The sequence below is a fragment of the Peromyscus californicus genome, unplaced genomic scaffold, assembly GCF_007827085.1.
Source record: "Peromyscus californicus insignis strain IS unplaced genomic scaffold, ASM782708v3 Scaffold_23__1_contigs__length_62951481, whole genome shotgun sequence".
In the NCBI taxonomy this organism is placed as follows: Eukaryota; Metazoa; Chordata; class Mammalia; order Rodentia; family Cricetidae; genus Peromyscus; species Peromyscus californicus.
The window spans coordinates 56,839,602-56,863,425 of record NW_026294534.1 but is presented as its reverse complement, the minus strand read 5'-3'; the positions used below and the strand labels follow the sequence as shown (position 1 = coordinate 56,863,425).

General features: G+C 39.8%; 1 protein-coding gene across 7 annotated transcripts in view; it reads left to right on the top strand.

The window, feature by feature from the left end:
• The window catches only part of Psd3 (pleckstrin and Sec7 domain containing 3), a 447,179-nt gene that overhangs the window by 299,116 nt on the left and 124,239 nt on the right, over positions 1-23,824 (top strand). The window contains exon 1 of one of the 7 annotated variants that reach the window (XM_052752403.1): positions 21,844-22,206. The exons of the other annotated variants lie outside the window; for them this stretch is intronic. Coding sequence (XP_052608363.1) covers positions 22,048-22,206 — 159 coding nt within the window. The 5' untranslated portion in view covers positions 21,844-22,047. Of the gene's footprint in view, positions 1-21,843; positions 22,207-23,824 lie in introns of those variants that run through there. 7 annotated transcript variants of the gene reach the window in all.

Below are 23,824 nucleotides of genomic sequence, written 5' to 3'. Positions count from 1 at the left end.
GCCATCACTTCCTGGGATTAAAGGTGTGTGTGCTTCCCAAGCAAAGACATGAGATCTCAAGTGCTGGGACTAAAGGCATGTGATTCCCAAGTACTGGGATTAAAGGTGTATGCCACCACTGCCTGGCTCTGTTTTCTCTCTTAGACTGAGTAAATCTCATGTAGTCCAGGGTGGCTTTGAACTCACAGAAATCCAGATGGATCTCTGCCTCCCAAGTGCTAGGATTAAAGAGGTGTGCCACCACTGCCTGGCCTCTATGTTTAATCTAGTGGCTTGTTCTGTTCTCTGATCTTCAGGCAGATTTTATTAGGATACACAATATATCACCACACAAAATAAAAATTTCAATTAAAATATGTAACATGATAGTATGTTTTATGAGACTGTAGAACTTTATATTTTGAAAGACTAAAAATCATAACTTTATATAGACAAGGTAATTGAGCCTGAGATATGAAGTGGCCCTTTCCAGGCTACATTACCGGCTGGTGGCATTGCGTCAGCTTCACGTACATGTCTGAATCTCAGTGTAGAGCTTTTGTTCATGCTCAAGCTTGTGCACTCACACACCCTCTCACACTTTCTCTTTCTCCCTTCCTCCTTTACCCATTCTGTGTGTGGGTGTGTGTGGGGGTGTGTATGTCTGTGTGTATGTCTGTGTATAGATGCATGTGTGTGAGCTCATTTGTGGAGGCCAGAAGCCAATGTTGGACATCTTAATGACTATCTTATATTTTGGCTCACTCAACCTGAAGCTAATTAATCATTTTTCCTTGGCTGGATTGCCGGTGAGCCCCAAGAATTCTTCTGGGTTTATACTGAAACTGTAGGTGCATACCTCAGTCTACATACAAAAGAGTGAATTCAGGTTCTCATGCTTATATACCAAGCCATTTCCTTAGGTCCTCAGTCTGACACCTATTCTGTTCCACTCTTACCTCAGAGGTAGACATGTAAAGAAAAAGTGAAAAGATGGGAAAGACCAAAAAAAGGGAGGATGCAGTATTCCTTGCATGGATCCTCACTATGACATACATTTGTGATGTCCTAGAGTCTAGATATTTAAATACTTCTGCTTTGCTACTATTTTACAACTTTTAGTAAATTACTTAACACTTTGAACTCATTTGCATTGTGAATGGAAACAGTCCTCCCATACTATTTGACATAGTTAACCTGCCTTTTTCTTTTGTTTTTTTAGGGATGGAAATGTCTTTAAGTATTTATTTACTAGACTTAATGTACTTTATAACTAGATAACCAATGATAAAATTGTAATAAATGCAATCAATAAACAGAATTCTGTACCCCTGAACATATATACTTACACCGGCACCCTACAGAAGTCTTGTTTAGTGATCATGTTACATTTCTGATGATTCTTATCTCCAAAAGCTAATTGTCTGTTTAAATCACCATGGTTTTCACTTTATTTTTAACATAATAGAAGTGTGTAGAATTACAAGAATTGGATACAGCCTCTAACCAAATTTCATAAGGTGTAGTGTTTTATATCATTAACATCTTGATCCAGGAAAGAAATATTGTGTTCTAGAAAATACATCATTCACAAAAATATGTATGATGACTCATTTGTGAGAGCCTATAAAATTTATATTCCTAGCTGTCTATTTAATAAATTATTGTACATTATGTACCTTTCAAATTTTATCTAATAATTGATTGAGAAATATATTCTGACAGAGAAATGGGGAACTCTGCTGCATTACTTTCTGGTGTTCTTTTTTTAAAGATTATTAGGAGAGTACTCAAAATTGGTTGCTAATTTTATGTCCCATTTTTCTGCATTAGTCTAGGGAAATGATACTGTATTTGACTGGAAAAAAAATCTGTCAAGGCCTATGTATAAAGAAGCCTCACAACTCTGAAAATTTTCCAGGAATCTTATTATCAGTTCTAACTACCTATGAAGAAAATGTATACTTTTGTATATTTCCAGTGAGTTGACCATTTGCCAACACATAGGCTTAGGTAAGAAAGAAAGGAAAAAAGAATATATTATGTGGCTTGGTTGTTCTAAAGGTCTCATTATATAATTTTTATAACTGAGAAGAACCTTAAAGACCTTTTCTTTAAGTGATGGAAATGATTAGTGCTCTCTACATATCATTTTATTCTCCTAGGCTTACAATCACACATTTTTTTTATCCTATCATGCTTGTCCAAACTTACTGTTAACTTGTCATTTTATTAGCTAAAATTATAATATTTTGTTATTATGATGTATTATACAGTTATTCCCGGTGCTCTGTAAAGTCTGTAACAGGAACCATAATACCCCAGGAAATCTTTTCTGAGGAAATTCTTCATACAGATAGTAACCTGAGTACATAGATGGTCAGCATCTCATAAAGTATAAATCGATAGTCTTTACCATAATTACCTCATTGTGTAATGGGTGGAACACAATGGAGGTTCAGTTATTGCCTATACTGGTGTCTGTACTAGATATCCCTGACAAGGTCGTGATTTTGTCAAGAAACATGACAGGAGCATCTTTCTACTTCATCTTCGTCATTAAAGACTTTTTTCTTATTTGGCCTGTGAGAGGAGAGTGTTGAGAGGGAACACTGGTTCTCAAATTCCTTGCTGGAAATAGTCCATATTCATTCTGCTCCTATTTGATTAACAAGGATCTAGATGCAAGGGGCACTGAGAAACAGAAATTTCCAGAAACAACCCTATGGCATGGAAAGGAAAATTATTTGGTTTGTGAAAGAGTAACCTTCTGCCATACCAAGTAACCTTTTAGAAGCAGGGTTTCTTCAGGCTTCAGATGTTCTCTGACTCATTAATGCTAACATAGACTTGCTATTCTTTATCAATGGTAATTTAAAAAGGCAATATTTCTGCATCTTTTCCAAAAGAGCTATCACTTTTCTTAAATTGAAACTTGTCTCATATCCTGTTACTGTCTTGTATGTAAGGACTAGCATAGAACCTGTCTGACCTAACAAAATAAGAAGAGTAGTTTGAAGTCTGTGTTCCCATTAACATTAAGCCCAGTTGGACATAATAGCTTGGATGCTACTTGTATGGTATGCCAATCAATGTATCAGCTTCCAGTTGCTGCTATGCCATATTACCATTGTTACTAGTTTATAGTTCTGAGCCTCCAAATTCTAGAATGGGTTGCAGAAACTGTGCTTCTCTTTCAGCTTCTAGAGCAGAGGCTGTTTCCATCACCCACAATCTGTATTTTTGCTTCATGGCCCCATTTCTGTCTTCAGAACCAGCAGTCCAATAACATCACACCCATGTTGACCTCTGCCTCCTTCATTTCATCTCTTCTGACTCCGAATCCCCTGCCTACCTCTATCTCACAAGACACCTGGGATTCCTTTGTCCCTCAGACATAGCCCAAAATAATTGCCTAGCCTGGAGGTCCTGGAGTTAATCATCTGTGCAAAAGCCCTCTTTGCCTTGAAAGGTAGCACATTCATAGAATAACATAAAGCATCTCCTAATCTGGGATTAGGGCATAGATGTCTTGTGGAGGGAGTCATTTAACTACCACAGTATGTTAGAGATGGGCAGACTTTTTCTCAGCGAAAAGTAAAACAATGAAATGAGTCTGTGGTTGCTGTTCAGAAAAAAAAAATATGCTCACCAGATAGACCCTGCCTATCATAACCTGCTGGCTTTGGAGGGACTGTAAAGGTTATCTTGTCCAGCACTTATGTTCTACAGATGAAAAGCCCAGGGCTTTGGAGAGACATTTTCTTAGAAATTGGAAGATGTTTGTCATAGGCAGAGCTTTGGGAAGTTCTGCAGATATTAGGGTAAAAGTAGAAAAAGAGAATCTTATTTTTTTTTTCTTAGAACTTAAAGTACCTAGTTGTTCATGTCTCTTTTCATTTCCTTTCTTTGCTTTTTTTACTTTTATTGGAAATAGATTATTTTTTCTCATTTAATACATCCCAATTACAGTTTCCCCTCCCCAACTCCCTTCCCATCTGTATCCACCTCCTTTCTCTCATTAGAAAACAAACAGGCTTCTAAGGGCTAATGAAAAATAAAATATAATATAAAAACATAAAATATAATAAGATAAAACAAAAACTAGCACATCAAAATTGGATAATATGAACAAACAGAAGGAAAAGAGCCCAAGAGAAGGTGCAGGAAACAGAAACGCACTCATTTACATGTTCCGGAATCCCATAAATACACTAAAATGGGAGCCATAATATATCCCCAAAGGATACTCCTCCTGCCCCCACTTCAGCAGGGTTCACTGAGTCCTGAGGGGAGGGATTTGAAAGAGAGACCCAGTTTAGGCTGAGTAAGTGTTACAAGGTCTCTCACTCTGCATAGTGTCTGGCTGTGGTCTCTGTATTTGTTCCCATCTGCTTCAGGAAGAGCTTACCTGATGATGGTTGAGCAAGGCACCGATCTATGAGTATAGCAGAATGCCATTAGAAGTCATTTTATTGCTACCATTTTCTTTTAAACAGTAGTATTTGGTTTTACACTAGGTCCCTGGGCTATCATTCTCAGATTCTTGATCACCCAAGCACCGTTGGGTATGGGTTTCATCTTGTAGAGTAGGCTTTAAGTCAAATCAGATATTGATTGATTACTACCACAAGCTTTTTGCTGTCATTACCCTAGCATATGTTGCAGGCAGGACTGCATTGTCAATCAAAGGGTTTGTGGCAGGGTGGATGTTTACCTTTCTTCTTTGGTAGCCTGCAGAGTACCTTCCTGTACCAAAGATGCTGGCAGGTAGACGTGAAGACACTACTTAGGCACCAGCTCAATTTCTTCAATGCGTTGTGTGTTATCTTCAGCAATAGGATATTGCTGTCGGTTTGTGCAGAGCAGCCTGTAGTTTTGGCAACAGTCTGGGTTGTTTGGGGATTCCCTTGGGACACATTTGACCAACAGCTCAATTAGATGTAATCCAGTCCCAGTACTGGAAGCTTCATTAGGTGACAAGAGATGGCTGAATCGGTCTTTGTGTCCCCCATTGTTTGACAATTTCATTTAGATTGCATCATATATATATCTATATATAGATATATATTTAAGGAAGCTTCTACTGTATTAGGTTTCTAAACTACTCCTCAAATGGCCCTTGATTTTAGCTCTTCCCTCTCTCATACCCCTCTGCCCTATTCTTCTGCACTTGATTCTCCTATTCCAGAACCCCAACATCTACCCATCGCTATACTGTTTACCTTTCCTAGGGAGATCTATCTGCCTCTTCCAGTCCCTTACTCTATACCTAACCTCTATGGTTCTATGGAATGTAGCTTAGTTATTGATTTAAGAGCCAAATCCACTATAAGTGAACATATACTATATTGTCTTTTTGGGTTTGGATTACCTCACTCAATGATTTTTTCCCATGCATTTACCTCTGAATTTCATTTTTTAAACAGCTGAGTAATACTCCATTGTGTAAATGTACCACATTTTCTTTATCCATTCTTCAGTTGAGGAGTATCTAAGTTGTTTCCAATTTCTGGCTATTTCTGGCTGTTTTGAACAGAGCAACAATGAACATGATTGAGTAAGTGTCTCTGTGGTAGGGTCCTTTGGGTATATGCCCAAGAGTGATATAATTGCATTTTGAGGTAGATGGATTCCCATCTTCATGGGGAACCACAAAACTGATTTCCATAGTGGTTGGAAATGGGCAGCAATGGATGAATGGTCCCCCTACTCCACAACCCACCATCACAAGCTGTCACTTATTTTATAAATCTTAGCCATATGTCTGGTGTAAGGTGAAATCTCAAAGTAGTCTTGATTTGCATTTCCCTTATGGCTAAGGATGTTGAACATTCCTTTAAGTGGTTCTCAGACATTTGGGTTTATTCTTTTGAGAATTCTTTGTTCAAATATATACCTCGTTTTTAATTGTGTTAATTTTCTTGATATCCAGTTTTTTGAGTTCTTTATATATTTTAAGTATTAGCCCTCTATTAGATGTGTGGTTAATTGGTAAAAATCTTTTCCCATGCTGTAGGCTGCCACTTTGTCTGAGGAACATTGTCTTTTGCCATGCAGAAGCTTATCAGTTTCATGAGGTCCCACTTATTAATCTTAGTGCCTGTGCCAACAGTATCCTGGACAGAAAGCATTTTCCTGTGCTAATGAGTTCAAGGCTATTCCCCACCCTCCCTGCTATCAGGTTCAATGTATCTGGTTTTATGTTGAGAGTTGATCCATTTTGGAGTTGAGTTTTATACAGGATGATAGGTATGGCTCTATTCATTTATTCTGCATGCAACTGTCTCATTTTACCCATCACTTGTTAAAGATGCTGTCTTTTTTCCAGCATATATTTCTGTCGTCTTTGTCAAAAAGCAGATGTCCATAGATTTGTGCATGCATTTATGTCTGGCTCTCCGACTAAATTCCATTGATCAACATGTCTGTTTTTGTGCCAATCCAAATATACTGTTTAGTACAGTTAGTACAATTTGATATAGGGGATGGTGATGCCTCCACTAGTTCTTTTATTATTCAGGATTGTTTTAGTTATCCTGTTCGGTTGGGGTGGTTGGTTGGTTGGTGTGTGTTTGTGTGTATGTTTCCATTTGAAGCTGAAAATTGTCCTTTCTAGATCTTGTGAAGAACTGTATTTGAATTTAGGTGGGGATTACATTAAGTCTGTAGATATCTTTTGGTAGGATAGTGATTTTAATTATGTTAATCCTACTGATCCATGAGCATGGGAGATCTGTCTTCTGATATCTTCAATTTCTCTCTTCAAACACGTGAAGTTTTTGTCGTACAAGTCTTTCACTTGCTGGGATAGAGTTACCCCAAGATATTTTGTATTGTTTGAGGTTGTTGTGAGGTTTTTCCCTGATTTCTTTCCCAGTCTGTTTTCCATTTGTATATAGGAGGGCTACTAATTTTTGTGAGTTAATTTTGCATCCAGCTACTTTGCTGAAGTGTTTATCAGCTGTAAGGAATTTCCCTGTGGAATATTGTGTCACTTATGCATTCTATCATATCATCCACAAATAAAGATATGTTGACTTCTTTCTTTCCAATTTGTATTCTGTGGATCTCCTTCAGTTGTCTTATTGCTCTAGCTAAGACTTCAAGTACTATATTGAGTAGGTATGGAGAGAGTTGACAACCTTGCCTTGTTCCTGATGTTAGTAAAAGTGCTCTGAGTTTCTTTCTATTTAAGTTGTTGTCTGTGTACTTGCTGCAAACTGCCCTTAGTATGTTTAGGTATGTCTCTTGTATCCCAGGGCATTTTTTTTCCTGTGTTCATTTTTTTATTCTTCTCTCATATAAATCCTAGAACTTTTATCATGAAGGATTGTTAGATTTTTTTTTTCCCGAAGGTGGTTTATGCATCTAGTGATGTCTTTCAGTTTGTTTATATGGTGAATTACATTTATTGATTTACATATGTTGAACTATCCCTGCATCTCTGAGATGAAGCCTATATAATTATGGTGTCTGATCTTTTTGATGTGTTCTTGGATTCTGTTTGGAAATATTTTACTGACATTTTTAAGATTTATTTATTATGTATACAGTGTCCTGCCTGCATGTCATAAGAGGGCACCAGATCTCATTATAGATGGTTGTGAGCCACCATGCGGTTACTGGGAATTGAACTCAAGATCTCTGGAAGAACAACCAGTGCTCTTAACCTCTGAGCCATCTCTCTAGCCTCTTTTATTGATAATTTTTCCATCTATGTCCTTAGGGGAAATTGGTCTGTAATTCTCTTTCTTTGTTGGGTCTTTGTGGTTTGAGTATCAGGGTAATTGGTCTTATAAAATGAATTGGGCAATGTTCTTTCTGTTTCTATTTTGTGGAATAATTTGATGAGTATTGGCATTAACTCTTCTTCAAAAGTCTGATAGAATTCTATACTCACACTGTCTGGCCCTCCTTGGGTGTTTTTTGGTTGGGAGACATTTAATTACTGCATCTCACTGGAGGTTTATAGTTCTGTTTAAATTGCTTACCTGATTTTGATTTAACTTTGTTAAGTAGTAGGCATCAAGAAAATTATCAGTTGCTTTTAGATTTTCCAACTGTGGAGTACAGGTTTTTAAAGTCTATGTCTTTGATTCTCTAGATTTCCTGTTTTTGTTATATCCCGTTTGGTCTCTAATTTTGTTAATTTGGATAATCTCTCTGCCTTTTAATTACAATGGATAAGGGTTTGCCAAACTAATTGGTTTTCTCACAGAAGCAACTCTGTTTCATTATTTCTTTTGTATTGTTTTTTGTTTGTTTCTATTTTACTGATTTCATCCCTATGTTTATTTTTTGCTGTCTTCTCCTTTGGGTGTGATTTCTTGATTTTTAGCTTTCAAATGTGCTAAGTGACTAGTAGGAGATCTCTGCAATATTTTAATGTAAGCACTTAGTACTTTGAACTTGACTCTTAGAACCATGCTCATTGTGTCCCATAAGTTTGTTTATGTTCTGTATTCATTTTCATTCAATCCTAGAAAGTCTTTCTTTTTTAATTTCTGCCTTAACCCATTTTTCATTCAGTGGAGAGTTGTTCAGTTTCCATGAGTTTGCAAGCTTTCTGTTGTTTATGCTGTTGAAGTCCAGCTTCACTCCCCAACAGTCAGATAGGAGGCAGGGTGTTACTTCAGTTTTCTTGTACCTGTTGAGACTTGCTTTTTGTCCAAGTGTGTGGTCAGTTTTGGAGAAAGTTGTGTGAGGTTCTGAGAAACCACATTCTTTTGTGTTTGGGTAAAATGTGCTGTAAATATGTTAGGTCCATTTGGTTTATGATGTCAGTTAGCTCTGGCATTTCTGTTTAGTTTTTTGTGTGAATGGCCTGTCTATTGGCCAGAGTAGGGTATTGAAGTCTTCCACAATCAGTGTGTGAGGATGAATATGTGACTTAGCTGTAGTAGTGTTCCTTTTATGAACATGGATGCCCTTTTGTTTGGTGAACAGACGTTAAGTTGCCATGTCCTCTTGTTAGATTTTGATGGGGACATAGTGTCCTTTCCCTATCTCTTCTGATTAGTTTTGGTTTGAAGTCTGTTTTGTCAGATATTAAAATGGCTACACCAGCTTATTTCTTATGTCCATTTGTTTGGAATATCTTTTTATTGTGGAATTCAAATAATTGATATTGAGATATTGATTCCTTTTATTTTGTTGTTGTGTGTCTGTGTTTCCCCTGTTGATTTTCTGTTTTGAGATTATTTCTTGTGTTTTCTTGGATGTGATTAACCCCTTTAGGTTGGTGTTTTCTTTCTAGCACCTTCTGTAGGTCTGGATTTGTAGATAGATATTGCTTAATTTTTTTTTATCATGGAATGCCTTATTTTCTCCATCTATTGTGACTATAAGTTTTGTTGCATATAGTTTTCTGAGCTGGTGTCTTTGATCTCTTAGAGTCTGTAGAGCATCTGTCCAGGCCCTTGTGGCTTTTAGAGTCTCCATTGAAAAGGCAGGTATTGTTCTCATAGGTCTGCCTTCATATATTAGTGGTCTTTTTCCTTGCAGCTTTTAACAGTCTGTCTTTCTTTTCTAGTCTATTTAGTGTTCTGTATGCTTCTTGTACCTTTACATTAGGGAAATTTTCTTTTATGCTTTTGTTGAAATATTTTCTGTGCCTTTGAGCGGGGGTTCTTCTCCTTCCTGTATGCCTATTATTCTTAGATTTGGTCTTTTCATAGTGCCCAGATTTCCTGATATTTTGTACCAGGAGTTTTTTAGATTTAACATTTTCTTTGACCAAGGTATCCATTCCTTCTGTCTTGTCTTCAGTCCCTGAGATTCTTTCTTCCATCTGTGTTTTCTCTTGATGAGACTTGCCTCTGTGGTTCTTCTTCAAGTTCCTAAATTTTTCATTTCCAAATATCCCTCACAAAAATTTTGTGTTTTCTTTATTGTTTCTATTTCCAATTTTAGGTGTAGAACTGTTTTCTTTCCTTCCACTTATTTTTTCATAGATTTTTTTTAAAGATTCATTCATTTCCTCTCTAAGCAACTTTATCATCTTCATAAAGGCTATCTTAAGGTCTTTGTCTTGAGCTTCAGCTGTGTTGTAATACACACAGGACCTGCTGTGTTAGGGTTGCTGGGCTCTAGTTGAAACATAATATTCAGGCTGTTAGTTACTGTGTTTTTATACTGGTTTCTCAGCATCTGGAATTGAGATGATTTTAATTCTACATTGCTGATATCTGGTCTTGTCTTTGTTAGTTTGGTATTTTGTTCCTTGGTTTCTGTTTCCTCTCTGTTTCTTCAAAGAGTGTGGTGGCTGTCTGTTGCCTGGTAAGAAATTCTTCTGAGATCCTTCTAGATGTAGCCACTGTGGGTTCCAGGTAAAATGTTTTTCTATGTATTGGTAGCTGACACTTAGGAATGGGGATGGGCTAGAAGGGACAAGCTGTGAGGGATACACCATGCTCTTGTTAGCCTCCTGGGAGTGGGAGCAGAGAGTAAAGAGAGGCTGCAGTGGGTTTTCTCCTGTAGCACTCCATGTGAGACTGATTGGTTGATTGGACGTGGAAGAATGCAGGGAGAGGTGAAGATCTGAAGTTAGCCTACCTGCTTAACTGTCTGGAGTGGGCTGTGGGGTCCTAGTGAATGCCTGCTGGACTTGAGGGCTTGGATACAACAATGAGTTGGGAGAAGGGAAGTTAAGAGGGGAAGATCTATGCCACTGGAGATGGGGCAGGGTGTAGGGTGGTTTGGGAGAAGGGAACTTAGAGGGGAAGATCTGTGCCGCTGGAGATGGGGCAGGGTGTAGGGTGGTTTGCCGCGGAATGAGGGCTAAGCCTGGGGTTGGGCTTTGGAGGAGAACAGCGATAGGTACAGATCTGCAGTTGACCTGCCTGCTCCCCTGGTGGGAGCGCCCTTTGTTTCCTAAGTAAATCTAGAGTTCAGAGTCTTTCCAGATCTACTTTTGATAGAGAAGTATGTGTGTTCCTTTATAAACCTCAGACCCCAGTGCAAAACGCTAATGAAATACTTCTGTCTTGTTTTGTAAGCTGCTCTTGTTCGAATGGATCAGTGAGGAGACAAGCTCTGTATTTGATTATGTACCCACCAACTGTCAAGTTTGTTTTTTCCTGACTGGAGAGGGACTGTATTGTAGAAATTGTCGAAATTCTCCAGTCTCGTTCATATTCGCTCCTTGTCGGTGCTTTTGTCTTCATGTGTGAGATCTATACTGCTGCCCCTGACCCCATGTGTCGGTGCCTTTGTCTTCATGTGTGAGATCTGTACTGCTGCCCCTGACCCCATGTGTCGGTGCCTTTGTCTTCATGTGTGAGATCTGTACTGCTGCCCCTGACCGCATGTGGCTGTACAGCTCTTGACAGCTGGCTGTCCAAGGGGAGATGCTTCACATATGGAAAAGCATGCACCAGAGTTCTAAGAATTAATAAGAAACAAATAAGAATTTCAATGTCTCAGTAATTTTTGTGTCAATTACCCACTGAAATGATAACATTTTGGATGTGTGAAATGAATAAGTTATTAAATTTTCTGTGTTTATGCATATGTTAATGAGATTGCTGTGAAACTTCAAATTATTAAAATTTGATATATTTCTGTCGTACAATATTATTTGATGCTTTTTTTTTTCTTTCATAGAACCAATGGTGGTCTGACTGATCTGATGCATACTACTCCTCTCTCATTTTAGTTAAAATAAGTAGTGAGGGTGCAGCTGATTTCTTAGAACTAGCTCAAGAGAAGTTAAGTACTTCTCATTTATATTCATAGGCTAGTAAACTGCTCTTAAGCTTACCAATGTAATATTCTTTTACTAGTCAAATATAGCAAAACCTTGGTCATTCTAGGAAAATTTCCCAGCAAACTATCTGAATTAACGAACGTTTGCCTCCAGGAGTGTATTATAATAGAAACCTAGAAACCAAGCAAGGTGCTGCTTGGTGATATAGGCCATTCAGAGAAGGGTGTGGTATTTAGAATTCAAGTAGATCCTGCATGATATTCAACTTGGTTCCTTTTGTACCTGAGTAGCTTTAGGCAGCTTAGCTGCTATCTCCTGTCTCCACCCATGAAAGGGAAGTAATAACATCTGCCTAGAAAGGTTTACCATAAGGATTAAATGAAGTAGTGGGGTGAAGCACTGGCTTATATGAAATTCCCTGGGAAACATTCTTTGTCAAAGCGGTTTGGGAAGGAAGCATGACTGGAACCCCTGGATTATGATGTAGTCTCACCAAAGGCCTCTGCACTCCTCACAAGCTCTAAAAGCTGAGGTGGCCCTCATACTTGTCCTAAGTGGGATGATGGAGCTAGACCAGTGCTGGATCTTCTTCAGATGCAATCCTTCCCAGGAGCTTGCTTCCCCTTGCAGCAGTTCTGAGAGCGAGCCAACATCAAGACTTCATGTGTTCTTCCTTCATGAAGAGAATTCCTAAATACCATGCAGGAGTGTTTATTGCCTTTCTTTACCCTCCATTTACATAGCTCTCCACAGTTGGGAGTCTGTGCTATTCTACTTGTAGGTAAGTAAATGCTGTCACTTAGTAAGCCATTGAGATGTTTGTTCTTTTTTTCCTGTTACACACAAAAGTATTATAAGACTCATTTCCTGTAGCCTGTGTGTAATATTATCAAGGCTGTAATCCCAAGAGAAGATGTGTGAGGTCCTAAGGGATGCCCTCAGCACATCTGTAATGTCAGCTCAGTGCTGCTCTTTACTGTTGCTGGTCTTTGAAAGGAAGGAAGCCTTTTCCTGCTCCTAGAGGCCCCATGTTCTTAGCAGTAGCTTTATTCCTGGAGGGTCTAAGAGTCGCACAGCCAAACTCTGGCACCTTCCAGTTCTGTTTGTCTTAGTTTTCCTCTCTCTTTTTTTTCCTTGCATTTACTGGTTTCTTCCTACATTTGAGTATTGTCTTAGGTATTTCTTACTTTTGACTGGATTTTAAGATGCTGTGATTTCCCACACCGCAGGTGGCCAGCTTCAAGGATCCGCTAACATACAAGGACAGGGACTGTCCTACTACCTCTGGCAGGGTCCTTCTGAAGTGGGAAGATGTTACATCGTTGAGTAGCCTAAAATCTGTGGATGTCCAGTGCAGCAGGCTTCTCCTGTTTGGTTTGGTTTGTTGTTGTTGTCTGTTTGCTTGTTTTGTTTCCTTTTGTGTGAAATTTAGAAAATTTAAGAAACTCTCCCCCAAATAAATGGTCAAGCTGAGATGTCAACACAGGTCTCTTTGGTGCATAAGCATTATTCTTTACTATCACCATGCATGCTCTTAAGCTGTGGAAGCTACAGTTACGGTCTTGGCCAAATTGAAACTTGGATGAGACAGGGAAAGTTAAACTGTTAATCTGTTGGTTTTGTTTCTTTGGTGGTTTGGTTAAGGCTTTGGATTTCTGGCTGGTTTGATTACATTGGAACCCAACAGATATTGTAGGGGCTGAAAAAAGTGAGGAAGAGGCCAGAAGCAATATTACCAGTAGGTGAGGAAAATGCCTTTGAAATAGATAGCCCTGGAACCCTCAAGCCTCAAAAAGACTGACTCAGCCTGAGATGTTTTTGTGTATGTAGTATCTGGCCATTACCTATTTAGGAATATGAACTAGATTTCTTCTGAATCTGCCTCATGATTTTTCTAAACCCTTCAGGAATATACTTGAGGGTAAGGTACTGGTCTAAACTCCCACCTAGAGTTTATATTCCCAGAAGTGAACTTCTGATTTAAAAGTATTGTTTTTCTTCAACCTCCTATATGACTTAAAACAAAACAAAACAAAAAACAGAAATTGGGATTGAGAGAGTGTTGTGGGAATTCCTTCCATTCAACCAATGACCTTTGGGCTATCTGACCCAATTGACGTGGCCCTTTCTGGGTACATGAGGGGTTAGGGTAACATCTGTGCTGCATAGGCAATTTGTTTATTGTGCTTTTGTACAAACCAAGGGCTGGGATACAGGAACTGACCTTAAAGTAACAATTTTCTGTGGGTCTTTCGTGATTACCCATTCTTGACATGGCTGTCATCTTACAATTACTTATGAATAGCAGTGTTGCTGTGAATTGAAGTAAACCTAGGCACTTTACATCCATACGCAACAATCCAGTCAGCTCCATGTTACTGTCGGTCACTGGCGACCATTGATAGATACCCTTGGGTTTACCCTGTGCAAACATTAAGGATGTAGTACGCTGAGGCATATCTGTTGATATGGCCCAGGAATTAGTTACGGGGAAGGAAGGAAAATCCTGTCACTGTTTCTGAAAGCCCGTGTGAGAGGGCATCAGCCTTAGTCTAGCTGCCCGCCACCCACCCACTACCCCCCCCCCCCCACGCGCCCTTTCTCCTCTCAACCTCCTCTTAGCCACTCACATTCAGTCTTCCTGCTCCACCACAGGAACTGGGGGACCCTGCTCAGGTCCCTTCTGCAGTTTATTCTCCAGTTCCATCTCAGCCATCAGTCCCTAGTTTCCTCAGGGAAATCCTCCTCAAAGCCAGGATTGGTGGGAATCCTTTCAGGATTCTGCCTGCTTCTTCATTATGATATTGACAGTGTTACCGATTTGTCTTTGTTTGAGAGATTGATTATTTAATCAATGATTATTTGATTGTCTGTCTCAGTGGGAAGGGATTCTGCCTGGTTTTGCATAATAATCTGTTCCTAGTGCCTGGAATAGTAAATGAGAGAAATCAAAATGTTGAGCAGAATTAAGCATGTTTTGTCATTTGCACTATAGAGATTACAATTATTCTTACATGGCATCAAGTGGGAACCATTGTGTATATGTGGGGGGCGGGGGATGGGGCTTTCTGATGGTTAATTTACATTGTTAACTTGGTTGGATTAGAAATGCACATTTAATGAGCCTTTGGCTATATACCTGAGGACATTTCCAGAAAGGATTTACTGAGGAAGAAAGATGTTACCTGCGTAAGGGTAACATCATACCCTGGGCTGGACTCAGGTACTGACTAATAAGAGAAAAATAAAGCCAAGGGTTCCCATTTCTTTGTGTACCTGATCTGCCCAGATGTGGACAAACTCACATCACCACAGCTGTAAGCTATTTCTGCTACAGTGCCTCCCCTGCTCTGGGGGACTATATTCCCTTAAAACATGACCAAAATAAATGTTTCCTCCATGAAGTTGTTTAGCCAGGTTTTTTTTTAATCACCAGAAAGAGAAAATAAACTACTACTGCTTAAAATAATTGACTGATTAAAAACTAGAGTGATCCAAGCCAGGTGGTGGTGGTGCACACCTATGATCCCAGCATTCAGGAGGCAGAGGCAGGTGGATCTCTGTGAGCTCAAGGCCAGCCTGGTCTACAGAGCAAGATCCAGGACAGGCACCAAAACTACACAGAGAAACCCTGTCTCAAAAAACAAACAAAAACAAAAAGACAACCTAGAGTGATCCAAACTACTAAACAAAGTAATAAAAAATTTCATGATGAAGGATGGCGGTATTTTAGGACTTTCTGATAACAAAAGTGAGATAGAAGAAAGTGGGAAAGTGGTGTGTTCTCTGAATAAGGGTTTAGGGAAAAAGGCAGTGGAGTTATTTACTTTGATTGACACTTTCTTGCATAGAAGTATAATTTATCTCTGTTACAAAGCACCATGAAGGCAAGGTCTCTAATCATTTCATTTCCTCATAGACACTGTGCCTGGCACATATTAGGCACTTGGGAATGTTTATTATCACACTGGATGGTGTAAAGAGGTAATTATGGGTGGGTTATTGGATTAGCTTCCGGAACAGAACATTTTCTCAGCATTTACTACTCCATATACAATTATTAGCCTACTCACCTTGGAAAAACAGCTTTGAGCTTGAAATCCAATTTTTATATTTGCATCTTGCAATTATTCTGTAACAGAGTGAAGATTACTTTCTTATAACAAGAATTTATACTATTTCCAGTACATAGAATAGGTTGGTTTACCCACCTACCTAGAGAAAGCCTATCATTCTAAGGTAGGGTTCTGCATTTTTTCACCAGGTTAATACTTTGGAAAGAAATGCCAGTTACAGAGCTGTGTCCTGGAGGAAGTTTCCCATGTGCATTTTTCCTTCACTCCAAACTACCAAAACTAACGTGTGACTCTGATCTAAATGGTTTGACATGAATGTCTTGGTTTAAGGAGAAAAATACTTTCTTAAGTTTGGGACTCCTCCATGCTGATCTTCCTTCAAGCATGTTCATGTCATTTCATTTTAAATGTAAGAAGGTTCTATTTAAAGGATTTCCCCCATCTAGTTGCTGTGTGTGTTTGAAGAACAGATGGAATTAAAAGCATGTGATGCTACAGGCAAGACTGAGCCTGCTAGAAACAACGTGTTCTCATAGGTAAAACAGATCATAGGGTCTCTGACTTCTGACCGTCAATTACTGTGCATAGTAATTGATCTTTAAAGATGACTTAATTTCAGTTTTTAGTTTGCATCCTAGTTGTTTCTGAATCAGGAAATGTATAATCACCTTGCAGGGCAAATCTTTTCACTTCTGTTTTTGAGATCGTCAAAAGTGAAGGCATGTATACATGAAGCTTGCTCAGCAGCCTCTGAACCAGAGAACAAAGGTACTGTTTTGGGAGAAATTTCCCGAGTCCTAATTCGGAAAAAGAGGTTAGGGTCGAATTGGTAGACAAATGTCACCTGGCAATGAGATCAGCACAGGCTCTGATATAAATGTTAAATTCAGTTGAAGCTCATGTCACTAGACCATCTGAGGATCAGATTTTTGTTGTGAGGCATAGAGTTCTAGTAGTTGCTAAGCTGTCACATCTCCTTATATTCAAAATGGGTTCTCTGGTAGTGCTCCATCAGCTTAGATAAACTGGAAGAAGACAGGAGGCATGGATTTAGTTTGGGTTTTTAAATATCACAGTGTGCATTGAGTACATGCTTTGTAGCTGATAGTAAATATTGTTCTGTAGAAGGATGACTAATTTTGTGTCACATGATGTCTGGAAAGGAAGAGTACCCAGTGCATGGAAGGGCGCCTGCCTTCCCCTATTGCACCAAGGAGCAGAAGAAACCATACAGCAGACTTGGTTTGTAAGCTACTACAGAGAGGGTTGAGTTTTTTTTTTTTTTTTTTTTTTCAAGACAGGGTTTCTCCGTGTAGCTTTGCGCCTTTCCTGGATCTCGCTCTGTAGACCAGGCTGGCCTCGAACTCACAGAGATCCGCCTGCCTCTGCCTCCCGAGTGCTGGGATTAAAGGCATGCGCCACCACCGCCCGGCGAGGGTTGAGTTTTTAAGTCTCCCTTCTATAACTATTTTCTGAGTGATCATATCTAGAATTTGTCTCTCCAAATCTGCTTCCATTTCATAATGATCATTTCCAACTTTGTTGCAATCTACAAAGGTGTGTGTGTGTGTGTGTGTGTGTGTGTGTGTGTGGTATATTTAGCTTTTAAAAGATAAATAGTGTGGGAGATAACATATCTTCCTCCTGCACCCCTAAATAATCCCGCTGGTGTTAGAAAGTAAAAAACCCTGTCATAGTCAGGTCCTGAATAAGTCATGTTTATCTCAGAAATACTCATCTTGGAAATGAAGAGGTTGGAGATGGTTATTTCTAAGTCCAAATCTGATAGTGAGTTTGAGTCCAAAGGAAGAGGTTGGAGATGGTTATTTCTAAGCCCAAATCTGATAGTGAGTTTGAGTCCAAAGGATTATTTATATTAGCTCCCTTAAACAACAGCAGCTTCCTGAAGGTGGTGATCATGTGACAGTCATGGCCAGAAAAATGTCAGCCAGCACCTGCCCTCTGCCTATCAGATCAGCATCTTGTCACCTTACTAGGCCTCAGTCCCAACTGAGGAGCATAGAGAAAGAAAGGCCCGGGAACCTTTGAATTAAGGGATTGTTAAAACCACCATCTGTTCTGAGAATAAAGGGGAAAATGGCCTCCTTTGACTCCTTACATCCCACCCATCTCCTGAACCCTGCTAACTCTCTAGATGATTGGTACTTAAAATTAATTTCCACTTTGTCTTCTCTCCAGTTTTCATAACTGAGTCTTTAACTTTTCATCCATCTAGTTCATGTTTGGATTTGGTGGTTTGTTTTAGTTTAGTTTGTTTGTTTGGCTAATGTTCTATAAGTTTATCTTAGAAAAGAGGGAAGCTTCTGCCAGATACCATTATTGTTCTTCAAATTTTCACGTTAGGTCTCTACAAACCTTTAAGTTTGTTGATACTCCAAAGGAATTCACTATTGCCGGTGCACTGTCATAACTGAATGGTCCAAAGTTAAGAGCACAGTTATATTAACTGGTGTTCATTTCTCTGGGGCTCTGTTGAGCATTTTATTTACTACTACTACTACTACTACTATTATTATCTAAAACCTTTTTAAGAAGGCTGTGGGACTTAGGTACTAAATAGTTCCCTCATTCCCAGAAAGCATCATAATGTGAAGTGCCAGCTCACAGTCCTCTGGTTAATAGATTTGCCTTGATAGTTTTTCCTACCATTTTGTTCTGTTAATGAAGTAGCTTTTGTTTTCTACTGAAGCTTTCATGGAAAGTTATTCTTTGCTGTTAAACAGCTGCTGCTCTCTGGGAGGCCTGCCTTTATTTTATTGGGAGCAATCTGTCTGCATAGGTCAGCTAATGTGTAGAACAGGCAAGGCTTCAGAGTGGCTAGTGCAGAATGGAACCATGTGATAGGTCTTTGAATTGATACTTTCCTATTGCATCTAGTTGTAAACCGTAGGCAGCCATATCAAGATGTTGGGTAGTAGAAAGGAAGTGTAAGAGAACCAAAAATATAGTTTGTTTGGGAAGCCATATTGTTTAAATATAATACATTGCATCTATATTTCTGAGCCATTTATTGTAGCAAAAGATAGTAAATTCAATGTCTAATAATGACACCAATGAAACACAATATATCCATATAATGCAATCGTAGATAATTATTAATGAATGAGATAGTTTTATATGATTAAGTAAACAGCAAGAATATTTATGTTTTCATGTATTGCCCCTAAGAGGGAAACAGATATATACATATAGTATGTATGGGTTGATACACTCTGGAGCAATGAATACCAAACACGTAAAGTTCTTGTTTCTGAGCAGAGAGACTAAGCAACCAAAATGGGGAAGAGATTTAAATTGCATGCTCTCTTATAAGCAAATAAAAACCAAAATTCATTGTTGTTTACTGTATTCAATTTTCAGAAAAGTATTAAATTCCTTTAAAAGCAAGGTCAGTGGCCTGAAATCTGATAGGCAGACTTGCCTTATATTTAAGCAGTTTGATTATTCCACAAGTAGTCACTAAGTTCCCTGCCAGCTGCTGATGTGGATTCTGAGACAGCTCTGACTTTAGACTGAATGTCCTGAGGATGAGGGTTGTGGGGCTCATGATAGATAGTGACTAGAATGGAAGATAAGGATTGTTTTAGGAAGGGTAGCTACGGGAAATCCCTTTGAAAGACAGCCCTTGGGCTGACTCGGGGCTGGTGAGAAGCCAACCATGTAGACTGTGGGAGGCTGAGGGTGAGCCACCACAGGTCCGGGAAGAAGGACACCAGCGGGAATCTCTGATAAAGGTACAAAGTGGAAGCAAGCCCATGATCTGTTCAAATGCTGTGTGCAGGTTATAGTCCAGCCCATCAGCCTGGCACGAGGCGATGGCAGCTGATCTGACTGAACAGGACAGTAATGGAGATCAGTAAGTTCAGATCAGATGAGGCTGAGAGCTAGCAACTTTCATGCTTCTCAGGTGCCTCTTAAAAACAAGCTTAGAAGGTTAGAGGCTCCATCTGCTCTCAGTCCGTGGACTGTGAGTGCCATTGCAGTGGAGCTTGTCGCCATCCAGAGGAGCGTGTTCTGGAACTTAGAATGCAGGGCAGGGAAGGAGGAAGGCTTTGCTCTGGCTCTAGAGAGCCTCACTGTATCTGCAGTGTTGCGGAGATGGTACCCAATCATATAGCATCACATGAGGCTCGGATCTGTTGTTTTGCGGCATCCTAAGCTGACCATCCTCATCTGTATAGGTTATTGCGGTTACTTCTCTGAAATTGTAGGTGTTGAGCAGTTGCAAGTAGTCATTACAGTGTATGGCTAGTGCCAGTTGGGCTCGACAGGGCAAAAATAATAACATTTCTTCCATAGCTCCCAGAAGTGGAGCTGGATATCATATTGTAGGGCATAGTTTCCTTTTTTACTTTTTTAGTAACCAGTTCGGTAGAGACAAGAAAACTGCCTCAGGAGATAGTCTGAATCTGCCTGTGGAGACTGGCAAGTCTCCCAAGGCTGTAGTGATAAGTGCTATCTGTTTTGCCCACTCTGGGGAGGCTCTTGTGATGGATGTGAGTGGGACTGCTTGGAATTTGTTGTGCTGCAGTGCCTTTGTGGTCCCACCTCGGATGTTACATTGGTTAAATATACTTATCATATGCTCTGGCTACAATTGCGCATATTGTAAATTATTAGCTTTATTACACTGTTACAGTACACATTTTATGTCTTTGAAACATGCCCCATAAAGTATAAAGCCATTACATTCTTAATCAATTACTTGAGGAGAGAAAGGTGTACCTTAAAAAAGACAAAATGGTATCATAGACTCTGAACTCCATGCAGCCCTAAAGGCAGTAGAGCCCTAAGATCTTCTAAATAGATTTTCTATTATTATTTTAGACCAAATTCCACTTTAATTTGTCAGTGTGCTTATAGAACAGTTGAAGCCCCAAGGCTTCAAAAGACAAGATGGAGATGTGAAGGGAAATGGGACACACTCTGTCATGAGGTGAAAAATCAAAGGCTCAAGGGTCCCCTTTCCCTGGGCTGGTTGACAGAGCCCGGGCACGGCTGAATGTCTTAATGTCCAAGGACATCAGTACCTGGCTGTATGTTATATAGAATTCTCAAGAATCAAAAAGGAAGTCAGATTTGAAGGTTGTAGGGAATCAAGGCAGCATTTTTTGGCAGAATTGTTTTTACATATTATTTTTAAGTTTTGCTAATATTTATTTGCTAGTATTTATATTAATACCCAAACCAAGACAGGACTCTGCAGCTGACCTGCTGCCTCTGAGATGCTGGACAAGTCAGGTGTTACAATTGTGAACATTACATCCAAAAGTAACGTCGTGTATCCGAACTAAATAGATCTCGTTTTCTAACAATGTCCAACTTGTAATTCTTGCTCAGAAGGCAGCAAGTTCCCATTTATGGCATTTGTGGCTTTGAAAAACCTCCTTATTGATCTGGATTGGCTTTATTGATCTTACTCTAAGGCATGTTTAACACCCTCATTTTTTTTTCTTAACTTTCAGTATGACAGGGAGGTAAATAGCATCCTTCTGCATTTACCAAGCAAGTCAGCAATTCCTGTCTAAATACCAGACTGTAGTATTCTAAGGTCATAGGAAACATTTAATGCTTCCAACCAGCAACACAATTTGAAATAGGAAAGGAAGGAAAATTGTTGATCACCAAGATGCCTTTGCGGCTAACCTTCTGTCACAAACCTGTAATTGATTGAGCCTATTAACACCCTCACCCCCATCTGCATTTCTTTTCCCCTTTTAGAAATGCAGCTCCATCCATTCTCATCCCGCATGGTGCCTGCAGATTACTTGCGACTTTTATTTGTGGTATCTCTTTTGTTGTTGACATTAATGAGATTACTGCACAGTATCACAAGAGAAATGGTGTTGCTATTTGGAATGTTAATGAATTGCTTGCTTGGCCAGTTGCCATTTGTTCCAGTGTGTGAACATGGTGTGTGTGTGTGTGTGTGTGTGTGTGTGTGTGTGTGTGTGTGTGTGTGTGTGTGTGTGTAAAAGAGCCGAGGAGTAGCAGGGGTGGGATTGCATTTTTTTTTTTTCCTCTTTGCAGCCAGTGACGTGAGCCGCGCCTGGAACAATCAGACTCGCTGCAAACAGGGTAGTTGAAGATGCTGGGGGAGGCAGCTTGGTGCTTCCTAAGCTAAGGCGATCTCAGAGCTGCTCAGAAGCTGCTTGGAGCTGCTGGAGGATAACCTGCAGAGTTCCTTCAGCGTCAGAGCCTTGTAACGGGTAGAAAGTGCCTTTTTATTTCTCCAGACCTGTTCCCTAGTAGACCTTCAAAATGATTGGCGTGAATAGTGTTCAGAGTGCCAGCAAGGTACGGGTGAGGACCTCAGGGTCTGTGAAGTACTCCCGGGAGGATTCTATCCGGCGGCAGTCCCACCGGTCAAAGTCTATGAAAATTTCCAACTCCTCAGAGTTTTCTGCTAAGGAGACCAAGGTAAAGAAATGCCATGTTAAATATTATTGACAGTGTATGGTGGGGTCTCAGGATGCTCTGCAGTCTGCCAGCATGTGATGTGCAGTGACAGACAGGCTGAGAAAGTAACAGGAAGCATAAAATGGCTCTAAGATAATCAGTGAGATTGGGGTGAGCAGTGATACCTGAACTCTAGATAGGAGAACTGCTGTGCTGGGCAGCAGTTTTGCTCAGAGCCGGTTCGGGGAAGAGAAGGCTTGAACAGTATTCAAACAGAGATGATTGTGGAAACTGGTGGTTGGCACGGTGGTCGTGTTTTAGTCTCAAAAAAAGGTTGCCTTGACAAATGGGTTTTCAGTGTGTCGTATTTTTAGAACCTCAGGAATTTAGAAATATCTTTTGTGATTTTTATCTTTCATTGAGTTCATTTTTTTCCCTCTTCTAGTATGTCCCCCTCCCCCAGTCCGTGGAGCTAGTGGAGAAAAGTGACCCTGTTCTGTGTGCTGTATTCTTGCTATGTTCATTGCCAGGTGTGTGTAGCTGGGAGAAATTCCTCCTTTTGTGTTCCGTACATATGTATGTGCCACTGCCATGCTGCCGTTAATAAAGCACCGGTGTTCCTGTGACTCGGAGATAACATAATCTTGGTTCATGTGGAATGGGAAGGGAGTGATTACGTAGTGAAGTGGGCATTTACTACATGCAACATATTCTTGAGATTCTTCCCACCACCATCTGTGTGAGCAGGGTACTCAGAAACACTCCCACTCCACAGGTTTAAAAATGGAATGGTGGAATCATAGGATCACAGAACTCTGGGTCTGGGGATGTGGATGATTAGAACAGGATTCATAGGCTTGAAGATGTGTCGGAAAGGCTTTGGGAGGTGGGTCTCTGTCATTTCAGCCCTCACATGGGCTCTGTCCAAACTCACAGAGAGTGACATCAAGCCTCCACCCTGTCCCCTTGTGCGCTGCCCTCCTCTCCTGCTCCTTCCAGCCTCTCCCTCCTGTGCCATTACAGTATTGGAAGACTTTAGTCTTAACAGGTTCCCCTCAAAATATGGGAGGGGATGGATGGTGACTTTAAGAAATGTGCTGATTCTCCATCTATTACCTTATATTATGAACAGAGGAGTCTAACCCCATCAATCATTAGCAAATTATTTTGGCTCTGATAAGTTGTAAAGAGTTGGTTATTTTCCTTGGTAATTTTAAGTTACAGTTTTAGGAAGAAACAAGCATCTTTTGACAGTCTTTTCATGTGACTTGAATGAGCATGTCTTGATTCTTACTGCAACTTCTATGCGACCTCCCATGGTATGATGCCTACTGTCTCCTGTTGACATAGACCCCAAGGGTTTAGTACAATATTAAGTTGATGTAAAAAGGCATGTGTGTGATGGTCAGCATGATTATAAAATTGACTTTTGCAAAGAACACTAGTTTAGCATCTCTGGATTTTGTTTTACATGTCTGAATGTGCATTATATCTATAACATGTAGTCAGACACCCTGGGAAGTAAGAGGTCATCGTTATGAATGCTTTTGTAGCCCAAACTCGCATCCTGATAAAACTTCTATCATTTTAATTCTATTGGTTTGCTCAGAATTAGATTGTATGCTGTAATACTGGAAGC